This window comes from Nerophis lumbriciformis, linkage group LG03 (genome assembly GCF_033978685.3).
Source record: "Nerophis lumbriciformis linkage group LG03, RoL_Nlum_v2.1, whole genome shotgun sequence".
Taxonomy (NCBI): Eukaryota; Metazoa; Chordata; class Actinopteri; order Syngnathiformes; family Syngnathidae; genus Nerophis; species Nerophis lumbriciformis.
Window position 1 is genome coordinate 61,246,508 of NC_084550.2, and position 22,493 is coordinate 61,269,000.

General features: G+C 39.1%; 2 protein-coding genes across 5 annotated transcripts in view; one reads left to right on the forward strand and one right to left on the reverse strand.

Annotated features, from left to right (window-relative positions):
- Window positions 1-22,493, forward strand: part of cenpp (centromere protein P) — a 136,445-nt gene that overhangs the window by 16,235 nt on the left and 97,717 nt on the right. For 3 of the 4 annotated variants that reach the window (XM_061940749.2, XM_061940726.2, XM_061940742.2), the window contains exon 6: window positions 3,825-3,921. In XM_061940749.2, coding sequence (XP_061796733.2) covers window positions 3,825-3,921 — 97 coding nt within the window. The remainder of the gene's footprint in view (window positions 1-3,824; window positions 3,922-22,493) is intronic. The other variant, XM_061940734.2, reaches the window with a different exon arrangement.
- On the reverse strand, window positions 8,297-15,508 carry ogna (osteoglycin, paralog a). Its single transcript, XM_061929758.1, has 6 exons — window positions 15,272-15,508; window positions 14,152-14,215; window positions 13,443-13,607; window positions 11,221-11,423; window positions 9,311-9,403; window positions 8,297-9,163 (listed from the first exon to the last, which is right to left on the reverse strand). Exons 1-6 carry the CDS (start codon window positions 15,428-15,430, stop codon window positions 8,993-8,995), a joined length of 855 nt encoding a protein of 284 aa, XP_061785742.1. The 5' UTR covers window positions 15,431-15,508; the 3' UTR covers window positions 8,297-8,992.

A 22,493-nucleotide genomic window follows, 5' to 3' on the forward strand; every position in this document is an offset into this window, starting at 1 on the left:
TACAAATTTGGGTGTCAAGCCAATATCACAGAGCAGTGTTGTCCAAACTACGGCCCGCGGGCCAAGTGCTGTTCGCCGACGTCTTCAATTTGGCCCACGGCACGGGTGCAATATGCAATTTGGCGGCATGGTGGTTTTTTTTCCAGCGCCATTTGGTGGCCAACAAAGATAACTGAAGTTAGTGACCATTAATTGTACATCCATGTGAGAACATTACCAGCATTTACTTATACGACCCAATCCAAACAACCATACTTGGTCATGGTGTAGGAAAAAAATCAACAAACATGGTCACACATAATAAAACCTGTTCTTTGAACTTAATGGATATTATAAAAAAAAACAACCAATGTGAGTGTGAATGTTGTCTATCTGTGTTGGCCCTTCGATGAGGTGGCGACTTGTCCAGGGTGTACTCCGCCTTCTGCCCGAATGCAGCTGAGATAGGCTCCAGCAACCCCCCGTGGCCCCAAAAGGGACATGCTGTAGGAAATGGTAACATGGTAACACTTTAGTATGGGGAACATATTCACCATTAATTAGTTGCTTATTAACATGCAAATTAGTAACATATTGGCTCTTAACTAGTCATTATTAAGTACTTATTAATGCCTTCTTTGGCATGGCCTTATTATAACCCTAACCCTCTAACCCTAACCCTAACCAAATAACTCTAAAGTAAGTCTTTGTTACTTAGAATATGTTCCCCTAGTGTCCAAAAAACTCTAAATTAAGTCTTTGTTACTTAGAATATGTTCCCCTAGTGTCCAAAAAACTCTAAATTAAGTCTTTCTTACTTAGAATATGTTCTCCATACTAAAGTGTTACCAAAAACAAAGAACTTTGTCTTGAATTTGAAAAAACATTTTATTTTTCACTAAAGAAGGGTTCGGTGAATGCGCATATGAAACTGGTGGGGTTCGGTTCCTCCAACAATGTTAAGAACCACTGAGATATATATATATATATACCACAAAAATATTGAAACTATTTTTGAATTCTCTTATTACATACCCTTTTTTGAGCAAAATAAAGCTAATAACTAAACAAAAGCAAACATTACCATCTACTACTCATTTTAAGCATTTGGTTTTTGCCCTCAAAGTCCTCATGTGTCCAGGAACATTAAGTTACAGACCCACATTTAATGGCATATATATCTATGGGCCCACATGTATAATATCAATGTTAATGTAACTGAGAGTGTACAAATGGACCCTATAAGAGTCCATTACTATAAACTATCTGTCATTTAGCTGGGGACACCCTACAACTACTTTGAGGGGTCCCCTGACCCTGCTGTATGTATTTTAGTTTGCGTTTTGTTTGGCCCACCCCTACAATGTTATTCATTTTCTCTGCATAGAAAAAAACAGCATCTATCTATATTTTGTGTTGTGTGGAATTATTTGGTAATGGTTATGTGCAGTAAAACTTTTCATAAACTCAACTCACCTAAATTTGTGTTGGGCATCTTAGATGAAGAGAGAAGTTATGATTTTGGTTTACACAGTAAACAAAAACTGTTTTTGGCATTGTTTTCTCTAAGCGCATACATTTGTCTAAATATGGCCAAAAAGGCTAAAGGAATCATCTAAACTGCGGGAGAGAATTCCTCTGCCATTATCAAGTATGTTTTTTTTTTTTTTTTTTTTTTGAGTTGTCAGCTTGAAGCGTCCCTTGTCGTCATGTGACATGAGTGCGTGTCTGTTATGTTTAGTGCTTCCTGGTTTCAACAACCCGCCTTATCTTGCCTCTGATTGGCCAGCCCATACTGTTTCGCCTTAACCTTAGCCAATTGTGACTCATCATACCAACACCAACCAATCATTGTGGATTTTTTTCTGTATGTATGGATGTTGTCATTCATCCAGGTCATTGGATTTTCTCCATATTTTTTTTTTGGCCTGGATTTGAAATCTATTTTCTTTCATTGTAGCTTGTATCTTTGATGTAAGCTACCTCGCTACATGGGTCTAAAAATAGCCAAGCTACAGGAGTAGCTACTCATTTAAAAAGTAGCGAGGCTACCGCCAAGCTACAGAGAAATGTACCGTAGTTAAGCCACATAGTTTCGCTACATATACTATACCAGGGGTTGGCAACCTTTACCAGTCAAAGAGCCATTTTGACCAGTTTCACAATTTATAGAAAACAATGGGAGCCGCAAAATGTTTTTGAAATTTTAAATGAAATAACACTGCATATGACATTTTTTTTTTGCTTTGTGCTATGTACAACCAGGGGTCTCAAACACGCTGCCCACACCTTTTATGTGGAATTTGAAAGCTGGTGCGGTACGCTGGTTTTTATTTGATGGCGCTTGTCGGAGTCATGCGTGCCGTGATGGTACAGCATGTAGCACCCACTACAGTCAGCGTGCCTGATCAGCCACACGTTGTATGGGGCTTCCGCGCTTTGCTCACGTAGGTAACAGCAAGGCATACTTGGTCAACAACCACACAGCTCACACTGACAATGGCGGTATAAAAAAACAAACTTTTAACACTCTTACTAATAATGCACCACACTGTGAACCCACACCAAACAAGAATGACAAACACATTTCGGGAGAACATCTGCACCGTAACACAACATAAACACAACAGGACAAATACCCAGAATCCCATGCAGCCCTAACTCTTCCGGGATACATTATACACCCAACCCCGCCCACCTCAACCGACGCACAGGGGGGGGGTGTTGATGTGTGAGGGAGCAGGGTTGGGGTGGGGGCGGGGTTTGGTGGTAGCAGGGGTGTATAATGTAGCCTGGAAGAGTCAGGGCTGCATGGGATTCTGGGTGTTTGTTCTGTTGTGTTTATGTTGTGTTAAGGTGCAGATGTTCTCCCGAAATGTGTTTGTCATTCTTGTTTGGTTTTGGTTCAAAGTGTGGCGCATTATTAGTAAGAGTGTTAAAGTTGTTTTATATGACCACCGTCAGTGTAACCTGTGTGGCTGTTGACCAAGTATGCCTTGCTGTCACGTACGTGTGCAAGCAACAGATGTATATTGTTTGACATGTGTTGGGCTGGCATTCTGTTAATACAGATTGAAGAGGGCGCCAAATGTTGCACCATCATGGCACGCCCTTATTATAGCCGTAAGGGTGAAAATCAGTGAATATTAATCCCGGGAGTTTTCTGCGAGAGGCACTGAAATCCGGAAGTCTCACGGGAAAATTGGGGGGTTCAGCAAGTAAGCTGCTGAGCCGCATCAGAGTGATCAAGGAGCCGCGGGTTGCCGACCCCTGTACTATACTAACCGGGCGGTATAGCTCGGTTGGTAGAGTGGCCGTGCCAGCAACTTGAGGGTTCCAGGTTCGATCCCCGCTTCCGCCATCCTAGTCACTGCTGTTGTGTCCTTGGGCAAGACACTTTACCCACCTGCTCCCAGTGCCACCCACACTGCTTTAAATGTAACTTAGATATTGGGTTTCACTATGTAAAGCGCTTTGAGTCACTAGAGAAAAAGCGCTATACAAACATAATTCACTTCACTTCACTACATGTAGGTTGTTACTGCCCATCTGTCGCTAGTCGGCCAGAGAAGTAGCCGATACTGATTGGTTGGTGTATCGATCAGGGCATCTTTAATTTGCGCCATATTTGAATAATCTATTTATTAATTTAAATCACAATAAAATGATCTTGAGGTCGTGTTTCTCCCCAAAGTGACATTGCCAAATACTGCCCAAGCATTCATTTACACATTGTCATTTATTAGTTGTCATTGTATCTCTTTGTGTACTTGCTCTGAACTCAACATTACAACCTTTACCTACATAAGTTTTTGCAGCTAAAATTGCACAAAATGGCCTTTCAGGGTGAAGGAGAACAGTGACCTCCTGCTTTTCTTCAGGACTCTCAGGACTTTCTCGGACAGAATTGACGAGCGACGGAGGACCTTCCAGCACTTTCAGGTAAGCAAAGACACAGCGGCATTGAAAGAGACTCGTGGCTAGCAACCTCCTCGCTTCATTGTCATGATACCTGGCTGTGTTTTGGCTGCTATTGTGTGCTGTTTTTTAACCTTTTTGACTTGGGGGCCCAACTTTTCCACTACAGTGGAGCCCGGCCCACTCAAAAATTAACATTGAATTAGTCATCTTCGGCTTGATTTTAATTACAGTGCTAAAATAAATGATAAAAAAAATAAATCAATATATATATATATATATATATATATATATATATATATATATATATATATATATATATATATATAAATGTATTATAATACAATTTATATTTCTTAATATATGTTTCCTAAATGAACTGTCAAAAAGGTACAAATGATAATACAGATTCACTGTTTGCGCTTAAGAAATGTCTCTATGACTTTAGCTCCAAACTTCTTCTGTTTGTTTGATGTTGACGTTACTGCCAACAGTGGTGGAAAAGTGTATTACAACTGAGTACCACTGCGGCACATGCGACCCATAGCTCATAAACAGATATTTTTTGGCGGGCATCTATGGGGCGTTTGCAGCCCAACAATGGGCCATGGCCCTGTGGTTAAAAAAACACGGTGCCACATGACACACAAATGTAGTACAACAAGGAGGACTGTTACAGTTTACATGTTTAAGTTCAGGAGAATCTTTCAAGCGATGCACCTTAACATCCTTAATGGCTTTAAAGGGGGGACCAGATGTCACCTTAGTCACTGGAAGTTCTCTCAGGCCAAATGTGAGAATTGGAAGCTGTATATTGTTCGCTTTAGTTTGACACAAATGGCTTTGACCCTTATCTTTCAGTACGGGAGTTCATGGTATCTTTTCCTCTGTAGTGAAAAAACGATCAAACAAGAAGGTGTCTAGGAATGCAGATATTCAGGGCCTGTTCTACGAGAGGTTTGCGTGTACTAAAACCTGTGCAAACTTGATAGCACGCACAAAACTGATCTACTGAGGTCATGCGCAGAGAATTACATCTCTTAAAGGGGACCTATTGTGCAAAACAAACTTCTCTTACCCATTGGAACCTGTTTTTGTGTATTTAGGATCTTTATAAGTCCCAAATATTTGAAATCAAACAATGGAGGCACTCCGGCGATATTATAAAACAATCTTGTCTTTCTTCATATTTCCTCCAAATGAGCTATTTGGAATTTGCACTGTTCTGTTGAGTAAAATCATGATTTGTTTTCAAACTGTGTTTTCAGGGAGAGGGGGGGTGTTTAGTTTTTTTTTTTTTTCTGCGGTGGGGTGAGTGTTGAGGTTTAAGGGCCTCCCCCTTACATCAAGGCGGTGCTGGCCGTCACACAGGCCCTCAGTTCAACGAACATAAAAGGATTAACAGCATTTGGCTCTTTGCCTTTTTTGCAGCACTTATTCCAAAAGGAATGAAAGTTGAGTTAATATTTTATTTAGCCCTGTCCCGTCAAGCTGTGAGGGGGGTTGTTTTAATCATAGTTTGGCAATACTGTATTGCGAAAGGTTTAGTTTGGAAAAAAATGTTAATAAATTGTGTGCATATTTTAAGCATTGGGTCCTTTTCAGATTGACCAGCTGAAGAGTTACAACAACTAAACTTAAAAGGGAACTGCACTTTTTTTTGGAATGTTGCCTATCTTTTACAGTCCTCATGTAAGACAAGAACACATCCTTTTTTTCTTTTTTAGTAAATACATGCTTCTTACAATGGAGCCTATAAGGGTCACTCTAAAACATTCAAACACTTCCATCAAGGTCTTACATACATACTGTAAGTATACTGTATATGTAATGTAGTAACGGGCACATTTATAACAACATTGAACATATTTTGCTAATTTTAAGCATACGGCATACTTGCCAACCCTCCCGGATTTTCCGGGAGACTCCCGGAATTCAGCGCCTCTCCCAAAAACCTCCCCGGACAAATTTTCTCCCGAAAATCTCCCGAAATTCAGGCGGAGCTGGAGGCCACGCCCCCTCCAGCTCCATGCGGACCTGAGTCCGCTTTCCCACAATATGAAGAACGTCTACAGTAAAGCAGTCCGTCTGCCGTAAACAGCAATGTTGTGACACTCTTAAACAGGACAATACTGCCATCTAGTGCATTTGATGAAAGCACTTTTGTGCGTGCCACACAGCAATGCATAATCAGAGAGGGTGTTCAGCATGGTTAGAACGATAGTGACAGAGATTAGAACAAGGATGGACAATTCAACCCTTAACTCAACAATGAGTAGATGAGTGTTATGTGTGTGTATATGTGTAAATAAATGAACACTGAAATTCAAGTATTTCTTTTATTTATTTATATATATATATATATATATATATATATATATATCCATCCATCCATCCATCCATTTTCTACCGCTTATTCCCTTCGGGGTCGCGGGGATATATATATATATATATGAAATACTTGACTTGGTGAATTCTAGCTGTAAATATACTCCTCCCCTCTTAACCACGCCCCCCGCACCCACCCCCCACCCCCCACCTCCCGAAATTGGAGGTCTCAAGGTTGGCAAGTATGGCATACGGTGGCGCATTAACACAAAAAAATGCAACACTGCGTTAGCACTGATTACTGCTCAGTGCAGACATCACGAGAGCCAACAAACATAATAAAACATCACTTACTGTACAATGTCTGCTATCATTAGAATGCTGACTGTTAGGATGTTGTTATATTCCCATCTAGATGAAGAATGACTCATAATCCTCGTGAAAAAAACGGCGTCTTTTCGTGTCTTTCTCGCCATTCCCAGGTCTGAATTGGCTGTCAAAGTTGACCAACTCGTCGGATTATGTCCTCATTCAGGTGAGGGGAATTATTTACAATCTAGAATTAACTTTCACAAGCTCCGAGACGAGAAAGCAACTCACCAGCCAAGGATGTCAACATAACCACACGAGAATGTGTGTCTGTACGACACTTAAAGCTGAGTTGAAAAACCACCAGAGACAGAATAGGTATTTTGTAATATATTGGCAAAGCTTTGCAGATATACATTTGAGACCAGTCCACCATAGAACATTCTATCGCGCCGCCAAAATGGTCTGTCTCTCCGACCCCAAAACCCTCTCTCCTCTCTCTAGTCAAAACACATGCTAGTCAAAACACATTCCAAAGAATTCAAGGTTAACACACACAGTTTACTTGCAGAGAAACACAAAGAGAATAAATGGAAAACACGAGCTGTTTTCAAATATGACTATGAAATAAAATAAGTAACACTAAAATTCGGATATATGTAAATATCTGCCTCCGACAATAACCACACGAGTGAGTTTACCTCTCTGTGATCACGGCGTCGCTATAAAAAGTTTGTCTACGTTAGCGCTTATAGTAAAAATATCACTGATTACTTGGTTAATACTTATGTCACGGAATGTCTATGGAGTATTGTTGGCGCTTTTCGGATGGTTATTTGCAGGGCTTTATTGGCACAATAGAGGACCTTACATTGGCTCCATTGTTAGCAGACTTTTATGTACATTTATTTACAAGTTAGGAAGCATTAAAAAAATACATCCTTGGTCTTGTCTCTAATGAAAATTGTGAACCCCCCAAAAAAGTGCAGTTCCCCTTTAACAGATCGGTAATCATCCGCATGTCTTCACTGATAAAGCAGCAAAAATAAATAAATACAAAATAAGTCGGTTTGTAGAATTAATCCTGAGATTAATATGGAGAGATACTTACTGAGAGTGAAAAGTTCTGCCCAGTCGGTGGACAAATTAACAAGCATTTGCCATACCTGTCTGCCTCACTAACGTGTAAGCGTTTTGTGTGTGAGTGCGTGTGCGCTCTTGGGGATTCCTTCATTAAATCACACACATAAAAAAGGGAGAAAACATTTTAAATACAATAGCGGCAATGAATCCGTCTTCTGTGTTGCAAGAGGAACACACAACTTAGCCAGCTCGAGTTTCACAGTAATGGTGGTTGGCCTCTTAGCAGTTACAAACCACAAACATTTACAAGCATGTGGCCAGGCACTGGTGTGAATTTCTCTTTTGTGGGTGTTTTTAGAGCTTAAAAACGTGTACAGTTATTGTCGTCTTGTGTCAGTCCTTCAATGTGTGGTTTCTAATACTTGACTTGACAGCTGCTGTTAAATGAGCTACCAGGATATACAGTATGTACAATGTTATTGTTTGTTTAGCAAACTAAATGCATCCTTAGCCTCAATTTGCAAGAATTTTAATTAGGATGGTTTTTATGACTTCAAAATGATCTGACTCCATTTAAATGACCCCCAACAATAACAATGACATTGACCACAAATAAAGGAAAATATATAAAAAGTTTAACTTTATTAAAAATATTTAATAAAACAAAAAGACTTAACACATAGCCATATTACTGTACAGTCACTATTCTATACACATTGGTAATCAATTAATCTCTGCGGGACAAGTTGCATACAAAACATGATAAAATTATAGAGTAATCTTTACATTCCTATCGATAAATGCTTTGCTACTTTAATTCAAGTGGTGTTTATAAATTAAAGCTGTAAATGGAGATATGACAATATACTCACATTAAAGACTGACAGTAACTAATACTGGAATTATTTCAAACAATGGCAAATCAATACACAGGGCTGTAGAAATGTTTACAAAAAGAACAAGGTACCAATTGTGATTCAGTGGATTGTAATATAGTGTTCTACTCGGCAGTGATATTCATCAGTGGTGAATGAATAAACTATTTACTACCTCTTCACTCATTAAGCTCATGAAAAGTCCATCTTAAGACTCCTCTTTGACCAATTGTCAGGACTAGACGCTCTGTTTCTGATGCCACTTCTGCTGACACTCAAAGATTACTCCCGACAATTGACTTGGTACTACCCATCAGAAGAAGAAACACCCTCAATTCTATCTTTTTTAATCTTATTTTACCTGACACTTTCACATGCTGTTTGTATTGTTGAGGACAATTTCCCCAAAACCCAGAATATTAAATTTTCCCACAGCTGTCAGGTGGGAAAAAAGTCTGTTCCGTTAGCTATAAGGTAATAACAATAATGTTGCTGCTTCTTCATCGGTAACGTCCAACAGGAAGTACCTGCATACAGGTGAAACTGTCAGGGTACTTTGAGAGAATTACAGGGTTTCCATCCAGACGGACATCACTGAGGCTAGGTCGAAGGTAGTAGGTGTCATTGGACCTACAGAAGGTGTCTATGTTGACATCTGTGATGTTGTTGTTCTAGTGGGAGGGACACAACATCATGAATGAAACCAAGTGAGTAAAAACTGTCCACAAAAACAACAAAAAAAGTATAACAATCAATGGCAGAAAGGCCAGTCATTTCTGAATCCTAGTATTAAAAAAAATATATGTATGTATATATACCTGCAGATGTAAGATCCGAACCTTCTCTGGGATCTGTGGAACCGCTTCCATCTCATTGTCAGCCAGGTACAAGTTGACCAGCCCGATCAGTTTCTGTCAGATTATAGAAATTATATATACTAATTACAACACAGACCCACACTACTAACAAATCCATGTTAATTGTGCTGTGGACAATCTCACTATACAGGTAAAAGCCAGTAAATTAGAATATTTTGAAAAACTTGATTTATTTCAGTAATTGCATTCAAAAGGTGTAACTTGTACATTATATTTATTCATTGCACACAGACTGATGCATTCAAATGTTTGTTTCATTTAATTTTGATGATTTGAAGTGGCAACAAATGAAAATCCAAAATTCCGTGTGTCACAAAATTAGAATATAACTTAAGGCTAATACAAAAAAGGGAGTTTTAGAAATGTTGGCCAACTGAAAAGTATGAAAATGAAAAATATGAGCATGTACAATACTCAATACTTGGTTGGAGCTCCTTTTGCCTCAATTACTGCGTTAATGCGGCGTGGCATGGAGTCGATGAGTTTCTGGCACTGCTCAGGTGTTATGAGAGCCCAGGTTGCTCTGATAGTGGCCTTCAACTCTTCTGCGTTTTTTGGGTCTGGCATTCTGCATCTTCCTTTTCACAATACCCCACAGATTTTCTATGGGGCTAAGGTCAGGGGAGTTGGCGGGCCAATTTAGAACAGAAATACCATGGTCCGTAAACCAGGCACGGGTAGATTTTGCGCAGTGTGCAGGCGCCAAGTCCTGTTGGAACTTGAAATCTCCATCTCCATAGAGCAGGTCAGCAGCAGGAAGCATGAAGTGCTCTAAAACTTGCTGGTAGACGGCTGCGTTGACCCTGGATCTCAGGAAACAGAGTGGACCGACACCAGTAAATGACATGGCACCCCAAACCATCACCCAACCATGCAAATTTTGCATTTCCTTTGGAAATCGAGGTCCCAGAGTCTGGAGGAAGACAGGAGAGGCACAGGATCCACGTTGCCTGAAGTCTAGTGTAAAGTTTCCACCATCAGTGATGGTTTGGGGTGCCATGTCATCTGCTGGTGTCGGTCCACTCTGTTTCCTGAGATCCAGGGTCAACGCAGCCGTCTACCAGCAAGTTTTAGAGCACTTCATGCTTCCTGCTGCTGACCTGCTCTATGGAGATGGAGATTTCAAGTTCCAACAGGACTTGGCGCCTGCACACAGCGCAAAATCTACCCGTGCCTGGTTTACGGACCGTGGTATTTCTGTTCTAAATTGGCCCGCCAACTCCCCTGACCTTAGCCCCATAGAAAATCTGTGGGGTATTGTGAAAAGGAAGATGCAGAATGCCAGACCCAAAAACGCAGAAGAGTTGAAGGCCACTATCAGAGCAACCTGGGCTCTCATAACACCTGAGCAGTGCCAGAAACTCATCGACTCCATGCCACGCCGCATTAACGCAGTAATTGAGGCAAAAGGAGCTCCAACCAAGTATTGAGTATTGTACATGCTCATATTTTTCATTTTCATACTTTTCAGTTGGCCAACATTTCTAAAAATCCCTTTTTTGTATTAGCCTTAAGTAATATTCTAATTTTGTGACACACGGAATTTTGGATTTTCATTTGTTGCCACTTCAAATCATCAAAATTAAATGAAATAAACATTTGAATGCATCAGTCTGTGTGCAATGAATAAATATAATGTACAAGTTACACCTTTTGAATGCAATTACTGAAATAAATCAAGTTTTTCAAAATATTCTAATTTACTGGCTTTTACCTGTATATTATTGATTGAAAACAAAACGTTTATTGTGGAACAATTTTACATTTGCCACTGGTTCGCTGTATCATAATCCTTTTATCTTTTGCTGGAACTTCAAAGAAAATTGGAGGAGTGACGGTATTATATGCACCTTAAAAGCTGTAGCTTTTACACCCTTGGTTTTCAGCAGGTTGTTGTTGGCGTTGAACGATTTCAGTTTGGCAGGGAGTGCCGGGAGTTTAACCAGCCTGTTATCAGCTAGAGACAGTTCTTCCAATAAACTTAGTTTAGAGAACGCTCCATCTTCAATCTCTGAGATCAGGTTCCCCGTCAGGTCGATCCTCCTTAGTGTCACTATAGAACCACAAGGAGAAAACAAACATACTCATTTTCTTTTGCGGTTACCATCCCGCCTTACTGTAGTCAACAATGTATGTAGTACTTTTCCTCTCTATTATTGTAAAGAATGACTGATTGATTGCATTGTATTGTTAGCGTGTGTGTGTAACACTTTAACAAGGATGGTGTCTCGAAAGGGACAAGGGTTAGAAAATGGAGTCTGGTCTGTACACGTGAATGGTAAGCCACAAGCATATAATGCATATTTGTTCTCACGATAACAGTTAAGTTTTGCTTATATTTTTAATTGTTGTCAATGTCTTTATGCCTGTATTTTATCAGCAAAATGTATTTTACAAACCCCGTTTCCATATGAGTTGGGAATTTGTGTTAGATGTAAATATAAACGGAATACAATGATTTGAAAATCCTTTTCAACCCATATTCAATTGAATGCACTACAAAGACAAGATATTTGATGTTTAAACTCATAAACTTTATTTTTTTTTTGCAAGTAATAATTACCGTAATTTAGAATTTCATGGCTGCAACACGTGCCAAAGTAGTTGGGAAAGGGCATGTTCACCACTGTGTTACATGACTTTTCCTTTTAACAACACTCAGTAAACGTTTGGGAACTGAGGAGACACATTTTTGAAGCTTCTCAGGTGGAATTATTTTCCATTCTTGCTTGATGTACAGCTTAAGTTGTTAACAGTCCGGGGGTCTCCGTTGTGCTATTTTAGGCTTCACAATGCGCCACACATTTTCGATGGGAGACAGGTCTGGACTACAGGCAGGCCAGTCTAGTACCCGCACTCTTTTACTATGAAGCCACGTTGATGTAACACGTGGCTTGGCATTGTCTTGCTGAAATAAGCAGGGGTGTCCATGGTAACGTTGCTTGGATGGCAACATATGTTGCTCCAAAACCTGAATGTACCTTTCAGCATTAATGGCGCCTTCACAGATGTGTAAGTTACCCATGTCTTGGGCACTAATACACCCCCATACCATCACAGATGCTGGCTTTTCAACTTTGCGCCTATAACAATCCGGATGGTTCTTTTCCTCTTTGGTCCGGAGGACACGACGTCCACAGTTTCCAAAGAAAATTTGAAATGTGGACTCATCAGACCACAGAACACTTTTCCACTTTGTATCAGTCCATCTTAGATGAGCTCAGGCCCAGCGAAGCGGACGGCGTTTCTGGGTGTTGTTGATAAACAGTTTTCGCCTTGCATAGGAGAGTTTCAACTTGTACTTACGGATGTAGCGACCAACAGTACTTACTGACATTGGGTTTCTGAAGTGTTCCTGAGCCCATGTGGTGATATCCTTTACACACCGATGTCGCTTGTTGATACAGTACAGCCTGAGGGATCGAAGGTCACGGGCTTAGCTGCTTACGTGCAGTGATTTCTCCAGATTCTCTGAACCCTTTGATGATATTACGGACCGTAGATTGTGAAATCCCTAAATTCCTTGTAATAGCTGGTTGAGAAAGGTTTTTCTTAAACTGTTCAACAATTTGCTCACACATTTGTTGACAAAGTGGTGACCCTCGCCCCATCCTTGTTTGTGAATGACTGAGCATTTCATGGAATCTACTTTTATACCCAATCATGGCACCCACCTGTTCCCAATTTGCCTGTTCACCTGTGGGATGTTCCAAATAAGTGTTTGATGAGCATTCCTCAACTTTATCAGTATTTATTGCCACCTTTCCCAACTTCTTTGTCACGTGTTGCTGGCATCAAATTCTAAAGTTAATGATTATTTGCAAAAAAAAAAAGTTTGTCAGTTTGAACATCAAATATGTTGTCTTTGTAGCATATTCAACTGAATATGGGTTGAAAATGATTTGCAAATCATTGTATTCCGTTTATATTTACATCTAACACAATTTCCCAACTCATATGGAAACGGGGTTTGTAGAACTTAAGAGAATGACAAAGAACACAATATTTAATGTTACTGAGGCAATAGTTGACAGACATCGTGTGTTTTGGTGTTGACCTTTTGCAACCTTACCAACGTCAGCAAAGTCCTTGGTCCTAATCTTTTGGATTTTGTTGAAGCGGGCGTACAGGTAGGCTGTCTCCTTCGGAAGGGTGGGAACAGAGGTCATGTCAGGACTGACTTCCTCGCAGTACACTGAGCCAGTTAGGCAGACGCACAGTAGACAAGTTGGCAAGTCTGGAACATAGCAGCAGCACACACATCAATTTGGATTGATTGATTGAAACTTTTATTAGTAGATTGCACAGTACAGTACATATTCCATACAATTGACCACTAAATGGTAACACCTGAATTTGTTTAAGTTGGGGTCCACGTTAATCAATTCATGGAGAACAGTAATAATATTGGGGTGGAGGAAGTTGGTACTCGAACAGTCCAGCAGCCTATCATTAAACAGGAATATTGTAACATAGTTTAGGGCTACAGTCACAAACGAAGTATATACATTTTTTGTCAACTTGGCAGACTTTATAAATTATACTGTTCAAAAGATCCAGGTTTACCCTGTTCTGCCTTGTGGGATAACCATTTAACTTTAAAACTATTTGATGTCTCTGCTTTGTTTCCCATTGCAGTTATTATTATTATTAGTGGAATACCTATCAAAATTCAGTATTCTATTTGTTCAAACTTAAACAACAAACTTATTTCGAGAACTACCCGGTGTGCACAGCTGTTGCTTCAGTTGCAATTTATTTCAGACAGTTCTTTATCCTACCTGATTCATCTGCTGCTGCTGGGATTGGGCTATCGTCTGGTTCATCGGCTGGAGGCAGTGCTCTCTGCAGAACATATTAAACCCATGTATTCAAAATGTGGGATAGTTTTAGCATAAAACACGTTACTTGGTGTATCTACGACCCATAACTGTGTTTTCATGACAGTAACACATACGTTGTTTTTACGCATTCTTGTCTTGTGAAATTTAAACATTTAGACCTTTGATAGAAGTGATAACAACTTGCACTCAGCGCTTACACTTGCAATGATTAGTTCCCAAATAAACAGTGTTTCAAAAATCTAAACTGATATATATACAAAGTAATGACCATATAACATTTTACCTATTAAATACAATCATTGATTCAGTTACCTGTAAAACACAATAGATTCATACATCATGAAAGGACTCTTTGGCCTGTTCTTGTATTTTCTATCATCATGTATGTACACCTTAAATATTTCCCTCAGTATAGTGACCACAGCCAAATTGAATGGCTGTTTAACATTTAATCTACATTGTGTTTATTTTGTATTCTTATTTATTGTGTATTTATGTTCCTTTATGTACTTGTAACTATGTGAACCCTTTTATTTGTCTTATTCTATCCCTTCTATTGTTTTTTAATTATATTCTATCACTTTTTTATTCATTTAATTATATTTTATTCTATTTGATTTTTTACTCCGTTCTCGTGCTTTTTAGAGTGTTCTTTTTATCTTTCTTCTAAGTCCAAGTTCTGACTGTTTCTGACATTTAACAACTGTTCCCAAAACATCCTACTAATTAAAACTAGATTGAAATGTTGAATAGATTGATTCTTTTTTTTTTACACACTGCATGCATTTTCCCGCTGACAAAAAAAAGTTTGATTTTGGTTGGCTCAGGTGTTTCTGAAATAGGATATTTTGGTTGTGTTAGGGTATCTGTTGTTGAAGTCTTTCTCGTGTTGAGTAAGGAAATGTTTGCCATAAGAGGGGTGTGTGCTTAAGAGGAAGTGCAAAGAGATTTTGTCATTATCAAGTGGGGAAGATATTGGCTTGACTTTAATATCAAGTTTTTGAGACTTAGTTATAACAGCATATATAAGGATGTTGTATATAAAACAAGTTCTTACCCTTGCCCGCGTGGCTTTCCAATAGTTGCTGAAGAACCTGCTGAGGTCTCTTCCAGGTGATGGTCCTGCTATCAGCTGTGAGTTGTAATCAGAGTTCCCGACTGAACCCGTTCCCAGCCATGGCTGCACCAGCATACACATTAGTATAAATGCCTTCATGCTGCCCCAAGCAAAGTGTCAGTGACACCAGAGCTCGCTATACGTTAGAGTTTGAGTCAGCAGATGTGCTCTGCTGCAAGCCCCTGTCGGGATGTGTCAAATGACGGTATTTAAAGGCTGAACCATGAGCTTCCAGCAATCTGAAGCAGAGTTTGTAGAGCTGAGTGCTTAACCCCTTCCTGACCATGTATCATCTCACTGTTGTGAGAAAGTAAAATAGACATATGGAACAGAAACATTAGAAAACACTGGCAGCTGACAGTCACAGTTCTAGTACGGTACATTATTTTAATAAGAACTTCTGAACCATACCCAGTCTCGCTACCATCATAATTGGAAGGTATACCCTCATACAGACCATCCTAGTTCAAGAGGGATAGGAGGACAATGTGTTCATACAGAGTCACAGGCCATCAATGTATTCATGATATAACTTATGTTTGAACAGTTTCAAAAGGGTCTATCTTAAACTACAAAGACAACGGTCTCTCTGATATGTATGTTTTTAGTAAGTTGTTACAGTTTATGGCTCTAACCTGACAAGATATGCTTTTCAACATGTGTTGTTAAGGTGTGTGCCAGCCCATATTCATTACATTATGTCAGAAGTTAAACAAAAACCTTATTACAGAATCTGGCAAAAACTATGGGAAAACTTTCCAATGGCCGCACAAGAAAATTCCAGCGATGACACCTTGTCCACTCAGTGTCTTTAACAGCTGTTGACTTGTGGTTACTTTTGAACTGTCTTCAGACTTCGTCAAACCAGAGACATGTCGGGGTTCCCCGGAGCGCTTCTTCTTGTTGTCGTTGCTTGACAAGTTGCAGTGGGGTGGGAGGGGACGCCACTTTTTCTATGTGAAGAAGAAGAGATAAGTTAAACAGCAAAATATTTAAATAAAAAGCATGTGACCTCTCCAGTGCTCAAGAGGAGAAAGAAACGGAGGTGGTGATATAAACATCCTAGGAACACGAGCCTGGAGGGTTACAGGTGTGTTAGCTATAATGAACACCTTTTAACTTTTATGACTTTAGGAAGCGGTCTAGCATCTACAGTATCTTTTACTGTCGCACATTTTGTGTACTAAATGGTGGGTTGTCAGAACGATGAAGCCACACACAAAAGTCTCTTCACATAAAGACCAATCACTATTCATTTTCCAGTCTACAATCTGTTCTTTATTTACCAGGAAGGAGATGCGCATACGGCTTTGGCGACTTAACAGTCCTATGGTCATCATCACACTTTTCCTCTTGGGTCTGTGGTTGAAATAAATACAAAAACACTCTTGTGGCATTGATTTACTAAAATGTCGCTTGAATTTGGAACTTAACAACCTCAGAATTTTTAGTAGAAGTTCCATTATACTTGAGATTAGTCTCAGAAAACATTTGGCTTAAAAAAAAACAAGGAAAACATTTATATATAATTGCTACTTTTGAAGTTGCATGGACATTGATCAGTTTTACATGCAAATACATTTATTTCAATTAGGGCTATATGGTAACACGAATACAAAATAGTGATCAAGTAATTTAGTCTTCATTTATTTAACGGTAAAGCTAAACACATGATGACTTTTAATATGGTCCGACGCGCGTATGTTGCCAATGCAAAGGAAGGAGGAAGCATATCGAGTGTTTCCTATATATTCATATACAGTTGATACTCAAGAAATTAGAATATCGTGTAAAAGTCCATTGATGTCAGCAATTCAACTTCAGAATGTAAAACTGAAATGTGATGTAAACTGATTACTTGCAAAGGGAGATATGTCAAGTCTTTATTTGTTATAATTTCCATGATCATGGCTTACAGGTTTTGAAAACCCCCAAATTTTCCTGATTTTCAATTAGAAGTTTTTATAAGCTGTAAGCCGTAATCATCGAAATTGTATCAAAAGAAGGCTTAAAATGTCTTGAGTAGCATGTTATGAGCCTAAGTCATATAATAGTATCACCTTGTACATCTAATTGCTGAATTAAACAAACATTTGCACAATATTGAAATTTTTTTTAGTTTCACCTGTATTTGAGGCAGGCATTCATAAACAAAAATACATTTCCCCGCCACAAATGCGTATTTGCTGCTTCCGCTTTGGCGTTGCTCATAAACAAATTATAATAAAAGTGTGGCGGTATGCATCGTAACTACGCTTTTGCAACACATCTCATACAAATCTGCTTTGCCAGAGACGTAGCAGAAGAGATCCGTCCTTCCAATTTAGTTACTCTGGCTATTTAGCAAGAGCCAGAAGGTAGAAGAAAGAAGGCAGTGTGTCTTGCATCGTCCATTTATTCGGTATCTAAATTCAAGTGGTCATAAAAGACAAAAGTATTTTCTCGTTGGAGATCCGCCTCCACAAGCCCAGGAAGTGTGCATTATCTTAACCAAGCATGGCGTGCACAAAAGTTGCAAAAGCGTTAAACCTTGCTTGCAGACACTCTTATGTTGTTTGAGAACACATAGCCTTCTTGGTGAAGTACATTAACCAGTAGTGTTCAAAGTGTGGCTTGTGGGCCATTTGTGGGACGTGGGTCTTTTTTTTAATGGCCCACGGCACATTATCAAAATAAAATGTATGAAAAAAAGCAACAAATGGAATCAAAAATAGATTAAAAAAGGCCTGATGTAATGAGGAAAATGTCGAAATGTTGATACTGTTAGATAATAAAAGCACACGTGTCTTAAAAAATATATATAAAACGTTTTAATAATTTTGAGTATTTCATTACAAATGACACAATGATGTCACAACATCGCTGTAATTAAAGAGATGGAGAATGAAAACATTTTAGGTCACCAATCAGTAGCTGGTTATTTCTAGTAACCCTCGTGTCTGCAGTAGTTGTTTTCATTTTAGTTTAAAAACTACAAAATATCTAAACCCTAAAATATTCTAGTCACTAGTTTAGGTGTTCATAAATGGACAGTCATGAACATACTGTAATATGTCATTTAGTTTTAGTAGTTTTAAAATGAAACCAATTAGTCATTGATTATTAAGTGGAATGTTTTGTTTTGTTTTGTCTTGTTTTGCTCTTTAGCCAAGCAAAAATGTGTTTCATCCAATTACTTTAATTAATCGATAAATCGTAGGAATTTTCAGTAGACTATTTCATTACTAAAATATTCAATAGCTGTAGCCCTCATTTCAATACTGTTTTATGGATTACATAATCTGTAGCAGACATGTTTTTCAGCTCAAGGCCTGTTACTTTGTATTAAGTAATCACCAGGGTAAAAATTATTAGTACAATGTAACGGTGAGTTGGTCTTTAGAGTGGCAGGTGTAGGCGGGTGCTACAGTATGTTGTGGCATATTGAATCCAGCCTGGACCATAAACGTTTGTCCGTGAAATCTTTCCATATCCCGACTCAATGTGACCGCATCTGAGCTTTCGACACAGCGGACCAGCTGGCCTGGCATAGCGCAGCCTGGGTCTGTCTGATGACTGCCATGATGTATTAACCCTCCACAGAGCGCTGAGCCACCGAGCCGCCTGCCAATTCTCAGCGACTACCGACTGACAGTTTTATGTTTGCTCAGAGACTTGTTATGTAATAAGCTTTTACTATTAAGACCTCAGTGCATGATGTGAAACACTTGTCAAATGTTGTCGACGACGTCTGGCTTGATACATAGTCACATGCTATTATTTTAAGTAACACGGAGGACACGAAATAGATTTTTTTGTATAAGAACACAACTGTCAAATATTAATCTTCTGTTGAAACGTTTTAGGCGGTTTTAATGTTGAAAGACCATATTGTTCTTAGAAAAACATGTGTCTTTTCACTTGTTCAAAGAAAGGTAAGGGGTCAGTCCTTCACATGTATTAGGTGTTATAGGGTTGTATTTTTATGACCTCATTTTCCGATTCTCCATAAATTCCACCTTCCCCACCTTCAAGTCAAAGAGGAATACTCATACAAACCGTACGATGCAATTGTGGATACATTTTTGAAGTAAACCATCCATCTATTTCGAATCATCCTTTGTAGTGTTGCAGGAAGCTGGAGCCTATCCCAGCTGCCAAAAAGTGAGAGGTGGGGCCATCCTGGACAGGTCCCAGGCTACCTTCAATAAAGGGGCTCTGTACCTGTAAAGCTAACATTCTGCTGAAAATAGAACTGAGCTATCAGGCGGAATCTTGAACTGGATTTATAAGCCATCCATATTTTTTATGAAATAATATTGAAACAAATCATGATTGCTTCATAGGTAACGTCTAGCTGCCTGTTGACTGAGTAAATCAATGTCCGTATTATGGTAAATGTAATATTTTGGAACCATATCCCAGTAAGCCTTTTGTCTGCCTATACATTGTGATTGATTTTCCTTATGTTTAGAGTGCGTTCAAATCATGGCATTCCATCTTGGAATTTAGTCCCTAAAGATTTCAGTGGAAAGCTAAAGCGAAACATCTGCATCCACCTCAAGGAAAGCAACACTTTGCTGGAGTAGATCTTTGACACATTTTAGTGTATAAAGTGGTGAAAATGTTGTCCATTACCATTACTTGCATCGCCTCGCCGCCATCCAAGACAATTTGACAAAGTATAGAATTAATAGTTTATAAGCATTATACATATTTGCACTGAACTTACTCTGTTGTATGGAGTGCATAAAAACAAAAGCAATTTTTCTGATGGACATAATATTATTTAAAGGCAAGGTGTTTGCAAAGAGAATGCACACGGTTTCATTGTCCTGCTGGCATAATACCTAAGGATTGAGGATGTATTTCATTGCATTGACAAGTTTCCTTTTTCATTTCCTGCCTATTGGGAATCATGTCACTATGATGAAGTATTTAAGGTTACTGTATATTTGCTGCTGAAAACGTCTGCAGCACGGTTTCTGCTGTCATAGCTAAATTCACAGCAGATGTGCAGGAAGAGAGCGATTCAGCTCTGTTGTTGCACATAAAGCTTCCGAGGAACCAATAACAGTCGAGGACGGTGCACAAATTAAGGCCGGAAAGTGAGATGCTAGACAATTACTTCCAATACAGTGATCCATTGCTTCTATTTTTTACATTTCAGGGATTTTGAATATTTAATTTGTTCAATTGCGTCTTTAGTGGTAATTAACAGGTACGAAATAAAAAATGCTTTCAGGGATCCAGTAAAATGCTTTGGTCCCTCAAGCGTTCCTTGGTACTCTTTGAGACCAGCAGGAAACCTGTAAGCCTAGAGGTTCAAGTATTTTAAGTATAGTCTAAGTTTTCTACTGTGCGTCTTTTTCAGACAGCATCAAACACTATTGAAGTCAGCTGTTGTCAATTAAACAAGATCTTTGGTTCATGTCTTGTTGTGGACATCTCAGGGTCTGCTCCCTGTGTGTAGCTGCTGACTGTGTGTTGTAAAAAAAACATTTCATGGTTGTCATCTGGAAGTTCTTATCTTGGCTTGAGGTATACTATCAGTACTTGCCACCAAAAATCCTCAACAATTTCATCGGGGCTTTTCTACCAGCTTTCACTGGAATGTACTGATTGGTTGATTGAAGTTGCTTCTGGGGTTTGAATTGATGACAATTTAATGAACTTAAATTTCTTAAAATGTACTTGATTTTTTTCTCCAATCCCCTGAAATCTGTAGATAGCATTTGGAAAACAGAGCTTTGGAAAAGTGTTTAGTTGCTTTGGAGATCATAATTAATTTGTACCAAATATTTTATGGTCAGCAAAGGTTCACGGTCGAGATGTGGCGGCAAGGTAAGGTAGACCCAAACGCAGGCTAACAAGGACAGAGCAACAATGGAGTACTGTCCCAAACACACAAAACGTAGCTAGCGTTCATGCTCATATTTTTTTTCCAACACTATTTTGCCGAGGAACTCGACACACAAGACATATGATGACCGCACAAAGACTAGACAACAAACCGAGAACTAAATACATAGACTATTTAGACAACTGAAAACACCTCGGGCCTCATGTATTGAGTTGTGTGGATTTCCTACAAATAATTGGCGTACATTCAAATCCAGAAAACGGCGTACGCAAGAAAAAAATTCAGATGTAATAAAGTGTGTGCACACACTAATCCATTCAGAATTGATCGCAGATGTCTGCACCCTTATAAATACGCAAATAATATTGAAATTAGCCATCTAGTATGCTAACAGCCAGTTTAGTTTCATGTGAAAATTATGCAATATTTGGTTGACAATCTTTTAAATTTAAACATGCCAGCATATCACAGAGAATACAAAAGACTTTGGCGCTTGTTTGATTAATCAATTTATTATTAGAACACAGGAGAGGACTTTCTGTCGTAGCCCTACGTGACAGAGTTGGTCTTGTCCTCCACAGTCTTCAGGCCAGTGTGCCGCCACCTGTTGTCTGCCCAACTGGCTGTGCTTGAGTCACATGAACAAATTGTGACAGCAATAGATGGCAAAATGATCACCTACATATTAGTAGATGTCCTCACATATAGTAATATGAATATAAGGCATTAAATGTACTGTACTGGAGAAAAAGTGAATTTTGTGCCCGTGCCTCAATCGTTTTACATTGTTCATATCAAATGTTGGCAAAGCCAGAACGACCACCTCTGGTTATCACCAAAGTATCCAGAGTCCTTAGAAATTTGTGTACCGGTTTTTTTGGAGTATAAGTCGCACCGGAGTATAAGTCGCACCTGCCAAAAATGCATAATAATGAAGGAAAAAAACATATATAAGTCGCACTGGAGCCCGGCCAAAATATGAAAAAAACTGCGACTTATAGTCCGAAAAATACGGTACATAAAGCATGAAGTTGGCGTGAGGCATCGCATGTGTCCACATCAAGTTCACTCTTGATACATCTCATCACTGTTGTGAAAAATAGCGTCCAGTTGGTTTTTGTGCGTATGCAAGCTGAATACACGAAACCCCTGGACTTGACCAGGAGGAAGGAGAGGGGAAAAAACAGGTGTATCTCAGAACACAATGGAGCACATGGGGAACAAAGCACAAGACAACCAGAAACAGATCATGACACAAAGCTAGTTAACTGAAACTGGAAACAACTTTAAACATGATGATGTTTACAGTTGATTTGTTTA

Coding starts and splice junctions, on each gene's coding strand:
- ogna (XM_061929758.1), bottom strand. CDS start 15,430: ATGAAGGCATTTATACTAATGTGTATGCTGGTGCAGCCATGGCTGGGA. Junction 13,608..14,151: donor AGCAGCAGCAGATGAATCAG/GTAGGATAAAGA, acceptor GCTATGTTCCAG/ACTTGCCAACTTGTCTACTG. Junction 9,404..11,220: donor TAAAAGCTACAGCTTTTAAG/GTGCATATAATA, acceptor ATAATCTGACAG/AAACTGATCGGGCTGGTCAA.